The sequence below is a fragment of the Chelonia mydas genome, chromosome 6 (assembly GCF_015237465.2).
Source record: "Chelonia mydas isolate rCheMyd1 chromosome 6, rCheMyd1.pri.v2, whole genome shotgun sequence".
NCBI classification, from domain to species: domain Eukaryota; kingdom Metazoa; phylum Chordata; order Testudines; family Cheloniidae; genus Chelonia; species Chelonia mydas.
The window spans coordinates 109,623,053-109,636,783 of NC_051246.2; the positions used below are offsets into that span (position 1 = coordinate 109,623,053).

General features: G+C 43.6%; 1 protein-coding gene across 6 annotated transcripts in view; it reads left to right on the forward strand.

The window, feature by feature from the left end:
* The window catches only part of EVL (Enah/Vasp-like), a 213,145-nt gene extending 201,942 nt beyond the window's left edge, over positions 1–11,203 (forward strand). For 3 of the 6 annotated variants that reach the window (XM_037900939.2, XM_037900938.2, XM_027827308.3), the window contains exons 9-14: positions 95–158; positions 2,325–2,391; positions 2,500–2,559; positions 5,913–5,979; positions 6,440–6,497; positions 10,601–11,203. In XM_037900939.2, coding sequence (XP_037756867.1) covers positions 95–158; positions 2,325–2,391; positions 2,500–2,559; positions 5,913–5,979; positions 6,440–6,497; positions 10,601–10,638 — 354 coding nt within the window. In that variant the 3' untranslated portion in view covers positions 10,639–11,203. The remainder of the gene's footprint in view (positions 1–94; positions 159–2,324; positions 2,392–2,499; positions 2,560–5,912; positions 5,980–6,439; positions 6,498–10,600) is intronic. The other 3 variants (XM_043548410.1, XM_037900940.2, XM_043548408.1) reach the window with 1 other exon arrangement.
* Positions 11,204–13,731: the final 2,528 nt, after the last annotated feature.

Below are 13,731 nucleotides of genomic sequence, written 5' to 3' on the forward strand. Positions count from 1 at the left end.
GAGTGGAGAGCACAGTCCATCATGTCCATCAGTGACTGTTCACTTGAAAAATGTTTAGTCGAAATTTAAGAAACTTCTTATTTTTCTTTTTTAGGAAGATGCTAGCACCTCACCTTCACCAGTCACACGAGGCCCTAGCCAGCAGCAGAATTCTTCAGGTATTAAATCTAATAATTAGCACTCTTCATCTTCTCCTTAATCCAGTGAAACATTTTACCATTGGAATCTGGGTTGATTATCTTAGCTCTGAGTAAGGGGGATTTACTAACAGAACATCTACAAATAGTTTTTGTTTTAAAATCTCTTTTGAGCAATAAAGGGTGAATGTGAATTTTCTTCTCAGATCCGCGTAAAGATAGAACGGTGAATCTAGTTGTTTGGGCCCAGATTCTCACACACACTGAAATCAGTGAGAGTTAGGCCCCTAAATACCTTTGGGGATATGGACCTTGGTTTCTAAGGGTCAGATCTCCCATTGGCTTGTATCTGCATACGCTTCCATTATGAGAGTTAAGGGGAGCTGTACTGATTTATACCATCTGAGGATCTGGCCCTTAATGCAATTTCTATTCACAATGGGCCTGATCCCACAAGGTGCCGTGCCAAACGAAGGAAGTTTGAGAGGCTCAGCACCAAACAGAATTGGGCTCTTAACATAATGTGGTTTTCAGTGATGAAGTTGAGAAGAAAAGATTAAACCACAGATCATCTACAAGTCATACAGACGCAACCTGGTGACGATCCTGGGACTTGCGAGCCCTACAAGGAAACCCTTCCAATAAAATGAGCACTGAGGGCTTATCTACATTTAAAACATAGCAGCGGCAGCTCCGCTGCTGTAGCACTTCAGTGACCATGCTTCCTAAGCCGACAGAAGGACTTCTCCCATCCACATAGTAACTCTGGCTCCCTGGGAGGCAATAGCTAGGTTGACAGGAGAATTCTCCCATTGACATAGTGCTGTCTGCGGGGTGCGGAGTTAGATCGGTTTAACTGCGTTGCTCAGGGATGTGAATTTTTCACACGCACCCTGGGCAACATAGTTATAGTGATCTCATTTCCTAGTGTAGACCAGGCCTTAGTCAGTCCTTTGGGACCGTCAGATCAGCATCACTTTTGAACGCTTTTGAAGGTATTGTTTGCTTGCTTGTTTTTGTGAAGATGAGGAAGATCAGATTGAAAGGGTGCATATGGATGAGCTGTAGGATTTTAGGGCTTTCTAAGCTGTTGAACTGAGTAATTCTCTTAAGAATCATATTTGGGGGGGGCTCATGTGTTCCTACAAATCCTTACACACACACGTTGTATCTCATTGACTTCAGTGGGGCTATTCACTTACATATGGTCTACTACAATCAGAAAGATTGGGCTTATAGTAAGGAACTTCAGGAAAGGTTATATACTAGATATGCCAAGGCAGGAAAAATGGGGTATTTTTGGCTGAGTGTTTTGTAAAAATATACAGTGGGTTTGGCATTTTGTAACCTGGACCATATGAAATCCTCCATGGTGATTTGCATAGCTGTAATGCTGCCATCCCTTCTGAGATATCCAAATACTTTACAGTTCTGTTGTCCCACTGACATTTGAACTAAATATTATAAAATGTAAATAGCCTTTTTATTCATGATATTAGACACATGCATGAGAATCCACTTAACTGGGTTTATCAGCGGGATTCTCCACCTTTTTCTGTTCTGTAGACCACTTTGTAAGCATGAGAGCCTCTTGTAGACCCAGCTTCCCAGAACCCTACTGCTTTATTCTCAAAATGCTTCATACTGCAGACCACCAGGGGTGATCCGGAGTCCGGAGACCACTAGTGGCCCATGGTCCCCAGCTGGAGAGCTGCATGTCTGTCATTTCGATGAAAAAGTTGTCGCAATTAGGAGAAGAGGCCCTTTAAATGTAGAAAAGTCTAGAAAAACAAAATGAAAATATTGTAATTGAATTAAAATTATACTCATAGTATTTATTCCTTATTTCTTCTTTTACTATTTGAGTGATTTTTGTATTAAAAAAGCAAAACTCAGAATTCCACATCTTTTAGTATGAGGTTAAACATCACTTAACTGCTTGGCACTAGCTAAAGGGGATCAAGTGTCATTGCCCCTCCTCTGCATAGATTTTTACTAATACTGTCCCAATTAAAAGCAGCAGTCATTATTATTCATTATTGCTAGCCTATCTGCTCCCTTGGATACATCTCTGTAAAGCCTCCATCCCAGCTGAATGAATAAATATATAAGAAAAACAGTTTCATGTTTTTACTGGGCAAGGGAAAAAAACAGAACAAACAGTAATTCTTCATTATTACTTTACAGACCCTGGGAAGAAGCCATGGGAAAGAAGCAATTCTGTTGAAAAGCCTGTATCTTCATTACTCTCTAGGTGAGCTGCACGGGTTAGTCTCTAGAATAGTAGCACAGTCTGGACTGTAAGCATGCTATCTACATAACGTGTGCTCAATTCATGTCTTATTTCATTCCATTGCCATAGAAATCCATCAGTGAAGAGTCTTGAAGCTAAGAGCCCCATACAGTCCCAACTACCTTCTAGGTACTGAAAAATGATCTGGCTTCTTAACTGTCTCAGCTTGTCCTTTGGGAAATCATGTCGTCGTTGGTACAGCAACTAACATTAATTTGTCCTTGTCATGACTGTCCTCAGCCTGTTGTGATTTGCTCCTGTCCGCTGCTTTACTAACTCTGAGCCAGAGGCTGGTCTCAACTGGGCAGAGTGATTGTGAATTTGCGATATCCGATATCAAAGAAAGTTTGGCTCAGGGAGTGAGTGGTAATGCCATGGATGCCCTAGGATTTCTGCCCCGGGGCCCTCATTCAAGTAAGCTATGGTTAAGTATCACAGAAGTCAACGGGACTTAAGCATCTTTCCGGGTGATCCTTCCTAACAGGAGACACTTCCATTGCCCAGCACATGAGAACACTCAAAAGCAGAATCCATCTGGGGGCCTGCACCCAAGAGAGGAGAAATTATTTTTGCATCCAGTAAGGAACATGTACAGCGAGGAATGGGGAAGGAAAAATGAAGCTGAGTGCAGCATAGGAGCCACCAGAGAGGGCAACCAGGAAAGAGGAGACAGGATGGGTCTGCTTTTGTAGATGGGAAAGTCCAAAGGGAGGAGTCCAACAAAGCTTGTCCGTCCAAATGGCCAAATTACAGGCACAGTATACGATCACAGGTATTGAAAGGTTAAAATGTGACATTGGGAAGCTAGAAAGAGGCTTCCTTCCAGTCCTCGGCCAGTACCACAATGTGACTATCGTATAGAGCTCTGAGCGTTGTTGGATAAGTTAGGGGTTGGAGGTGGGACATAGTGCTTTAAATTATTCATTTCAGTAACAAACACTTTCTCTTATTTGACACTGTTATTTTGTGCTACAGTGTTGTTAACACACAGAAAAATAAGTGGGTGATGGCAGATGTCGGAGCGCACTGTGTGAAAGAACAGGGTCAAATCCTGCCCCACATTTCACTGACTTCAGTGGGGTTGCACAGGTGTAACTAAAGGCAAAATTTGGCTGCCTGGGTCTATCCCAGATCCACCATACAATGTCAGCCATTAAAGATGTGCCAGTTTTCATTAGATTCAGATGATCATAGTATTCCCTGTCCTTGCAAATGCTGAGCTAAAGCTAGTTACCAGGTTTTCACGCAGTGACTGCTGTAAGACCACTGCTGTTTGGAGGATGTTCAGTGGGAAGTGCATTCACGTTCTGTTCTAGGCCTAGCACAAGAAACTACTCTGCTTGTTCTCTCATTCATACACTTTGTGGGTGGGATTTTCAAAAGCGCTCCCTGTTGGCCCAGCTCTGCTCCAGCAGCGTCAGTGGGCGTTTGACCACAACCAGAGTGAGACCACCACTGAGTCCCTTCAGAAAACCCCACTCATAATCTTGCTCATAGCTCACGTGGGCAGCATAAGGACCAGAATTCAGGAAACACAAAGGACTTGGTTGTGCAGCTCTTTCTTCGGCTGAAGGGCCGCTGGAATCAATGCAAGACTTGCCTAAGAACGAACTTGCGCCTAAAGACAATAGCAGAGCCAAGGCTGAAATGTTCTCATTAGGCATAGGCCACTTGATCTTTTTGTAAAACACTTCATAAAGAGTCACCAATTTCAAAAAAGGGTTCATAACCTCTACTGGCTATTTTAACAAAGCAAGCCTCTCTTGAGGTCAGCCCTTTCAATAATGTCCACTGCGGTGCCCTTGGCGATAGAAAAGAGACAGGACTCGGGTGTAGTTACACAAACCTGAAGTCTTTGGGACGCTAGGCCAAGAAACACAGCTTGTGCTGTACAGCCTTACCGCTCAGCCCGCCTAAGGCAGGACTCAGCAATGGGGTGGACTGCTGACTACAGTCACTAATACAGTTAGGTTAAGCAAGCATCGCTTTTTTGGGTTTACCATGATTTTAGCAGCTGACTGAGTCCTGAGCAGTCAAGACAGTGTTTATTTTTTAGGAAATGCAGGTGTGGAGGAGAGACTTAATTTTCAAATGTTTGAGTCAGCCATTGATTCTGCAAACCTCCAGCACTGCTACACTAACTACACAGTGGTGCTGTAGCCGTGTTGGTCCCAGGCTGTTAGAGCGAGAAGGTGGGTGAGGTAATATCTTTTATTGGACCAACTTCTGTTGGTGAGAGAGACAAGCTTTGGAGCGTCACAGAGCTCTTCTTCTGGTCTGGGCACTGAGAACGTTTCTCAGACCTGAGGAACAGCTCTGTGTAGCTCAAAAGCCTGTCTCTTTCACCAGCAGAGGTTGGTCTAATAAAAAATATTACCTCACCCGCCTTGTCACTGTAAATAATTAACAGCCATGAAGACTCTACTTTAAAGTAGCCACAGAACTATCTAGAACTTAATATTATTGATCAGAACTCTTTGGATAAAGTGTTACATATTAATTCACTCCTCAGCCTCTCCGCTGCATTTTAAGATTAGAAAACAAGCTCTCTTGCTGGATGGTAGTGATCAGCTGCAGTCTGCTGTCCCAGTATAGTGCTGCTTGCTTCGCAAGATAGGCTGGCTGCAAAATACTCCTGAATGGCACAAGAGGAAGTAATGGAACTTTTAAAAAAGTTAACCTACTCAAGTGATGTGTGTTGGGATTTCATATAGGTTAGGGGTTCTCAACCTTTTTCTTTCTCATCCCCAGCCCCCCCTCCGTCCCCACGCTATAAAAACTCCAGGGCCCAATGGCAGGAGGGGGTTGGGGCTCTGGACTTCAGCCACTGGCTGGGGGATGGGGAGGCTGGGGCTTCAGCTGCAGGGTGGGGGGACTCCAGGCTTGGGGCTTCTGCCCTGTGCGGGCACCGGGGCTCAGGGCTTTAGACTGAGGGGGAGCGCTGGGGCTCTCGCGGCTTCAGCCCCGTTGCTTCGCTCCCAGGTTCAGCCCCATGATGGGTACTGGGGCTTGGGGCTTTAGCCCTGAGGGAAGCGCCAGGGCTCCGGGGTACCGGTGGCTCCACTGCCGGTGACTCCGCTCCTGGCTTCAGCCCCGAAGAGGACACCGAGGCTCAGGGCTTTAGCCCCGCAGCTCCATTCCCGGCTTCTGCCCAACCGGGGCTTGGGACACCCAGCTTCACCCCCATGGCTTCACTCCTGGCTTCAGACCCCCCAGGGGGCACTGAGGTTTGGGGCTTCCTGTGGTTCTGCTCCCAGTTTCAGCCCCACACTTCAGCTGTGGGGCCCCACAGCCCCCTGAAACCAGCTCAGGGCCCCCCCAGGGGGCTGCGGACCACTGGTTGAGAACTTCTGATCTAGATGTTTTGCAGCCAGTGACTATTAACATACTTTAATCATAATGACAGTAGCAAACACCACATGGCTTAGTAAACATTGCAGAGAATTGATTTGCTCCTTTATCCTTTGTTTCCATTTCTCAAGGATGAAGCCCGTGAGCAGCAGCAATGATGTGGCTATGGATGCCTTAGATTTTGATCGAATGAAACAAGTGAGTGAGTGGGTTTTTTGAGCGTAGGGAATTTGATATGGGTAGCTGTCTTTCCCCTTTATATTTGTCATACATGAAGGGCAACTGGTCAGGCTAAATGAAGATAGAAACATCACTTTTTGCCTTTCTGTTTGCCCAAACTTACAAAGCTCCTATTCTATTATGGAGGAGATCAGAGTAGATCATAGTGGTTCCTTGAAGCTCAGGGGGAAACAGTCCCACTGTTATTGGATCAAAATGTTTGTGCAGCAATGCCACCCTCTCTTCCCTGGCACATCAACAGGTACAGAACTCAACCCCTTTGATAGTCAGAACACAGGTCCGGAACACAGAACCACTGGACCTAAAGGAGTAAAGTTATTTAGCTGGCAGCAGTAGTGAGTTTTTATCATCTATATGGACCAGCCCATAATGGAGGCCATGGAATTCTGAACGTACATCTTTTGTTTTGTCTCATCAGGAAATATTGGAGGAAGTTGTAAGAGAGTTACACAAAGTGAAAGAAGAGATCATTGATGGTAAGAAATATCAAAATACATTATTTTTCTAAGTTTGATCCTGAGAGATTTCACTCAGATTCAACACATAAGAAAATAAAAGCTGCAGAGAGTTCCTCAGAAAGTAGTTTTACATCTACTTTCCAAGAAGCTCTTTGTTAAATATGTATTAGTTATATGTAGATATGAAATAGATGTGACAAGTATGGATGTGACTATTGCTCAGAAGCTGGAGTGGAACCTCAAGAGACAGAAGTATCTACCCAGAAGTATCCACTGAATTTTGATCACTCAGTTGCATTTTTACATGCCTTGTTTATCTGTGCTCTGTTCTGAAGCTTGAACACAAGGCATTCAGTCTGAATCTTTTCAGCGGTTTTGCGTTGCCTTTTGGGGATGGCTTAGCTTTTACCCGACATCCTGATTTCATAGTCAACTGTGTATATATATCAAAGCTTCATGTAAGGGATTTTTACCAGCAATACAAAGACTGCACTCTTCCATGCATATCTAACTGAGATGCTCAGCACTGGTTTAAATGCAGACCAGAAAGAAGGAAGTTCTGCTGTCCTTGGTCTTCCAGTTACTCTGCTATGCTATGAATTCTCACCTGTGGTAAATAAAATAGGGTTTTAAATCCTCACATAGAACAAAACTGAGTTTGTCCACGTGTGTGGCTTTGTTCATTCAGCAAGTTTTGCGCTACCTTAAACAAACTAACTAGATTCCGATACTGGCTGCTGTTCTAGCTGAGAAAACACCTATCACCTAGTACTGTTCCAAGACCAAAGGATATTGTTTACACAGCAATAAAAACACTCCATTACAGAATTGCTGGGGTCATTGAACTTGTTGCTAAGGCAACTGAAAAGAAGCAGGAAGAAATCTTGTTTTAGTATTTACAACTCCATCCCCTAATTTGCTGTATGAGAATTATTAATTATCGGTGGTACCATATCAGAGCATTGATGTGTCAGGGTGATGGTTCTGAGAAATCCCCACAATGCATCCAGCAAAGTGTGTAATAGCATAACACGGGGGCCAAAACCCCCTTCCCAACAGCTGCAGTGATCATAAACTAAATCTCAGAAGATTTGTTTCTCATAAGCTTGTTTCTTAACCATATTCTAGCAAAATACAGTTTTCTAGAATTATTTTGAAACTACATAAAAAGAATACTAATTTCTGTAGACTGCGACTGTCAATAGGAAGTTGTAAGACTTTTCCATGCACATCAGACGCTAGCATAGAATGACAGGTTTCAGAGTAACAGCCATGTTAGTCTGTATTCGCAAAAAGAAAAGGAGTACTTGTGGCACCTTAGAGACTAACCAATTTATTTGAGCATAAGCTTTCGTGAGCTACAGCTCACTTCATCGGATGCATATTGTGGAAAATACAGAAGATGTTTGTTTTTATACACACAAATCATGAAAAAATGGGTGTTTATCACTACAAAAGGTTTTCTCTCCCCCCACCCCACTCTCCTGCTGGTAATAGCTTATGTAAAGTGATCACTCTCCTTACAATGTGTATGATAATCAAGGTGGGCCATTTCCAGCACAAATCCAGGGTTTAACAAGAACGTCTGAGGAAGGGGGGGGTTAGGAAAACAAGGGGAAATAGGTTACCTTGCATAATGACTTAGCCACTCCCAGTCTCTATTCAAGCCTAAGTTAATTGTATCCAATTTGCAAATGAATTCCAATTCAGCAGTCTCTCGCTGGAGTCTGGTTTTGAAGTTTTTCTGTTGTAATATCGCAACTTTCATGTCTGTAATCGCGTGACCAGAGAAATTGAAGTGTTCTCTGACTGGTTTATGAATGTTATAATTCTTGACATCTGATTTGTGTCCATTTATTCTTTTACGTAGAGACTGTCCAGTCTGACCAATGTACATGGCAGAGGGGCATTGCTGGCACATGATGGCATATATCACATTGGTAGATGTGCAGGTGAATGAGCCTCTGATAGTGTGGCTGATGTTATTAGGCCCTGTGATGGTGTCCCCTGAATAGATATGTGGGCACAGTTGGCTACGGGCTTTATTGCAAGGATAGGTTCCTGGGTTAGTGGTTCTGTTGTGTGGTATGTGGTTGCTGGTGAGTATTTGCTTCAGGTTGGGGGGCTGTCTGTAGGTAAGGACTGGCCTGTCTCCCAAGATTTGTGAGAGTGTTGGGTCATCCTTCAGGATAGGTTGTAGATCCTTGGTAATGCGTTGGAGGGGTTTTAGTTGGGGGCTGAAGGTGATGGCTAGTGGCGTTCTGTTATTTTCTTTGTTAGGCCTGTCCTGTAGTAGGTGACTTCTGGGAACTCTTCTGGCTCTATCAATCTGTTTCATCACTTCCGCAGGTGGGTATTATAGTTGTAAGAATGCTTGATAGAGATCTTGTAGGTGTTTGTCTCTGTCTGAGGGATTGGAGCAAATGCGATTGTATTGCAGAGCTTGGCTGTAGACAATGGATCATGTGGTGTGGTCAGGGTGAAAGCTGGAGGCATGTAGGTAGGAATAGCGGTCAGTAGGTTTCCGGTATAGGGTGGTGTTTATGTGACCATCGTTTATTAGCACTGTAGTGTCCAGGAAGTGGATCTCTTGTGTGGACTGGACCAGGCTGAGGTTGATAGTGGGATGGAAATTGTTGAAATCATGGGGAATTCCTCAAGAGCTTCTTTTCCATGGGTCCAGATAATGAAGATATCATCAATATAGCGCAAGTAGAGTAGGGGCATTAGGGGACAAGAGCTGAGGAAGCGTTGTTCTAAGTCAGCCATAAAAATGTTGGCATACTATGGGGCCATGCGGGTACCCATAGCAGTGCCGCTGATTTGAAGGTATACATTGTCCCCAAATGTGAAATAGTTATGGGTGAGGACAAAGTCACAAAGTTCAGCCACCAGGTTAGCCGTGACATTATCGGGGATAGTGGGTTCTTGACGGCTTGTAGTCCATCTTTGTGTGGAATGTTGGTGTAGGGGCCTTCTACATCCATAGTGGCCAGGATGGTGTTATCAGGAAGATCACCGATGGATTGTAGTTTCCTCAGGAAGTCAGTGGGTTGGGGGGGGGGGGGGGAACCTGGGTTTGCACTGGAAATGGCCCACCTTGATTATCATACACATAGTAAGGAGAGTGATCACTTTAGATAAGCTATTACCAACAGGAGAGTGGGTTTGTTTGGGGGGGGGTGGGGGTGGGGAGAAAACCTGGATTTGTGCTGGAAATGGCCCACCTTGATTATCATACACATTGTAAGGAGAGTGATCACTTTACATAAGCTATTACCAGCAGGAGAGTGGGGTGGGGGGAGAGAAAACCTTTTGTAGTGATAAACACCCATTTTTTCATGATTTGTGTGTATAAAAACAAACATCTTCTGTATTTTCCACAGTATGCATCCGATGAAGTGAGCTGTAGCTCACGAAAGCTTATGCTCAAATAAATTGGTTAGTCTCTACGGTAGCATAGAATGAACTGTGTGGTCCATTTGTTAGGAAGAGGAAAGAGAGTCAGAATTCTTTGGCTCTGATCCCACCTGGCTGTATGACCTACACTATAATACTTGACCTGTACATATGTACACATAAGGGCAGTGTGAGGCTTAACGTATAAAGCAGTAAACAGTATTATAGAAATGTGACCCTTATTTTTGTGTGTGTATTAATACAATGTATTGTTAAAAGGCATTGAAAAATTTGATACTATTTGACTAAGATTTGCCGTTTGGGACAACATAAATGGTGGTGTAAGGCAGCCTAATTGTGCTGCCATTGAAATCAGTGGGAGTTTTGTCTTTGATTTAAATGGGAGCGGGAGCAGACACATGGAGTGCAAGTTGGGTGGCACGGGGGCAAATTTTAACAGGAGAAACAACCATTAGGCTTGTGTAAGAAGGTGCAAAATAGAACAGCCCTTTCAAACCTCCAGCCTTCCACACACATTTTTTTAGTGCTTCCTCTTGTTTTTCCCCAGCTGCAATCCCACCCTTCTGCCCCCTTTGCTATGCAAGTTACTCGCATCCTCTTACCAGTGTATAACTTACACTACTTCTGCCATTGGCTCTGAGTATTTACCGCCTGTCACTGGGAGTAGTTGTCTGAATTAACCTTTTGGTTTGGTTTTCCAGCCATAAGGCAGGAGTTGAGTAGAATCAGTACAACATAATGACTGCACAGCATCTGCGAGGTACTAAGGATGCTAGGAAGATTGGATCATTTCTAAGTGTACCAAGGTCATGCAAGATGGTGAAAGAGGACACCTGCACTGTCTTTGTTCTTAAACCCTTTTTATTAGCAGACTGAGCACACTTTGAAGCTTGCTGCTGCCTTGGATTTGCTTCATTTTAAAAGTCTTAATCTAAAGAAAATATTAAATTTTAAATTTCTGGATTTTTTAGATTTCATCTGACACAGCACATCAGATTTGTCAGCCCTTTTTTGTATTTTGTATTTGCTTATTTAAATGTATTATGTTTCTTTTTAGTAGTAGATAAGAAAACATGTGAACCATTTGCTTTTAATAGATGACTTCAAAGTCATTTTACTGGTAGTCTGCAATGTAAATGAAGACCCTTTGCCAACAGAAATGTATTGTGGCATCACCAGAAGAAACAGAGACATGTTAGTTGTCAGCTGACAAGGTCTTTGACTCAGTTATCACAATATTAAAACGGTACGTCAGTGCACCACAGTATCTGTGTTCATATTGGTAATAAACTGTTTATTGTCCATATGGCCCTGCTTTTGGTTTTGTTCATTAGTTGCTCTAGCTTTGCACTTTAATTTCACTGTGTTGCTGTGGTGTGTTTTCTTGCTGGTTTTGGAGGCTCTGGTGAGAACACAAAAGCAAGGCTGCCTGCATGTTGTGAAATCTCATGTAACGTTCATTTTTAATAAAACAAGCAGGAGAGGCCCATCAATGTGGCATTAACCAGCATTTCAGAATCTGTCCAAGCAGGCAACTCATTACCTACTCCCCTTTCCCTGACCACTCCTAGCAGTGCAATGCCAGCTGTGCAGCAGCTCCAGGAGGGGAACAGCTGGCTGCTAGCCCCATCTTCCTGCAGCAGTTGAGGCACAGAGTCTTACCTCTGCCCTCCGTCTATGTTGACCAGGGCCAGACTGCAAACAGGCTACTAGAATCTGGAAATACCACAGCCCTGCAAACTCATATCGTCATCAGTAACATTTACTGACCAGTAGTTGGTCCCAGTGTCCCACTGCTCCACTCAGATTACCACTAACCCCTCCACTCTCTCACTCATTCACTTCCTACCTCCCTCCCTCCTCCTCCCCCACAAAAACCCCAACCCCATTCCCTGACTTTTAATTTGTAAAGGGTTTTTTGTTTTGTTTTTAAGAAGGCTGCTCAGAGTAAGAGAGGGTGACAGTTAGTAAAGCTGCAACAGCGTGGCTGCAGTTATTGAGGATCTAAAAATTTCCCATGGTTGCTCACATGACCCTACTCCAGGCAAAGCCTAGAGGCTGCCTTTAGACAACAATTCAATTGAGACTGGGCATTTCAACCTCTGCATTGTCACACCGCAGTCCTGGAGGCAACGTTGGTACCTGGTACTTGACCTTTATTTTCTGTAGTCCAGCACTGCCTGCCCACTCAGCTCTTACTACTTGTGCAGTAAGTATGGGCCATTCTTTCAGCCAAGTATAGGCTTGAGAATTTCTACTAACTTAGGTCTGTTTAAGATTTACAAGAGCAGAATCCTTGTTCTGTCCTCCTGCCCTGGATCATTTTGTGATGCATGAGAGAAATCAAACAGTTTGAGCTCACTTCTTATTAAAACTGTCATTTCCCACCTACAACTGCGACTGAAGCAGTAGCTCCTGCAGTCAGCTTTTTAAAAGCCCAGATCGCTTGAATTGTGCAAACTTCTTATTTCATGAGTGAAGTCTAATCAGCTAGTCCCCCAGCTGAAGAGCATGTAGTATTTTATTTAGGCTTTTGGCCTCTCTTTGAGCAGTGCTAAATTAATAGCAAAACAGAAAAAGCAGCATAGAGGCAAGTAATGAGGTAGCAGCTGATACAACAGAGGAAGGATGGTTTGCTCAATAGTAATCAAAGACAGCCAAGAAATTAGGAGAGGGTCAGGGTGCCTTGTAATGTTAGAAGTTTACTTAATAGAGATCCAGTTTATCGATCTGCCACAAGTCTCTCAGGCAGGATTAAGAAATCTGCCATGCTAGTTTATACCATAAACTGAAAGCAGCAAGACCGAGTGAAGCAGGATGGAGGGAGCATTATGTTTAGAAATAGCAGAAGTTTAGACATTTATGTACAGTTTGTTTTTCTGTACAAACAAAATGAATCACAGACGCTTTAAAGTAAGATAACATTGTAGAAGAGTGTTTAGTCTTAAGCTAGTCTGTTAACAGTTCAGCACACGGTGCAGTTGTCCTGTAAGATGTTAATTCAAGGTATTAGAAACCCTGTTTCTCAGTTTGCACCTCCAAAAGAATAGAAGCTTATGGCTTTTCCCTGAATACATTAGCCCCAGAAAGGCTATAGCTGGTCTCCTCTTGGACTATGGTTCTGTGCTCAGTCATAATGGCACCATTCTTATTCAACAGATGCATATGTACTATATGTATTGAATCATGCTTGCAACCATCACAGGCAGGAGGTTAGCCCAGCAGAGCTAATTACAGAGAAAGTTGAATGAGCAGGGTTTTATTCTGACTCACATGTTCAACAGCATCAGGCCTGATGTCTCAAGGGGAGTGTGCTTGGCAAACTGAAAAGCAATCTCTCCACTACATTGATTAAGTTGATCTGACACAGATGAGAATAGGAAATGAAGTTCCATCTTCATTTGTACAGTCACTGTCCAGATAACTTCACTGGATGTGACAAACCATACCATTGTGTTGCTCATGGCAATAAGATTCCAGCTTTTTTTTCCATCTACTCCATTTTGGGTCTGTCCCTGCCTTCCCAATCCCATCTGATGTGGCAGCAATATTGCAGCAGCTGCTGACCCAGCTGTAATCTGCTCAGAAACCAAGACGTAGCTCAGAGATGACTGTACTTGAAGTAGCATGTATAATACAGCCCTAGCCCTCATCCATCAAAAGAAGCAAGAGGTTGAGTTTGCTCTTGAATCCAGGCTGCCTCCTGCTTGCATTGACCTATTAAGGCAAGCCAACCACCTGTTTGAAGTATGTTTCTCCATTCCTCCCAAGCTTAGAAGCATTCTGCACCCCAGGACAAGTCTAAATTGAATCTCACACCACACATGCATGA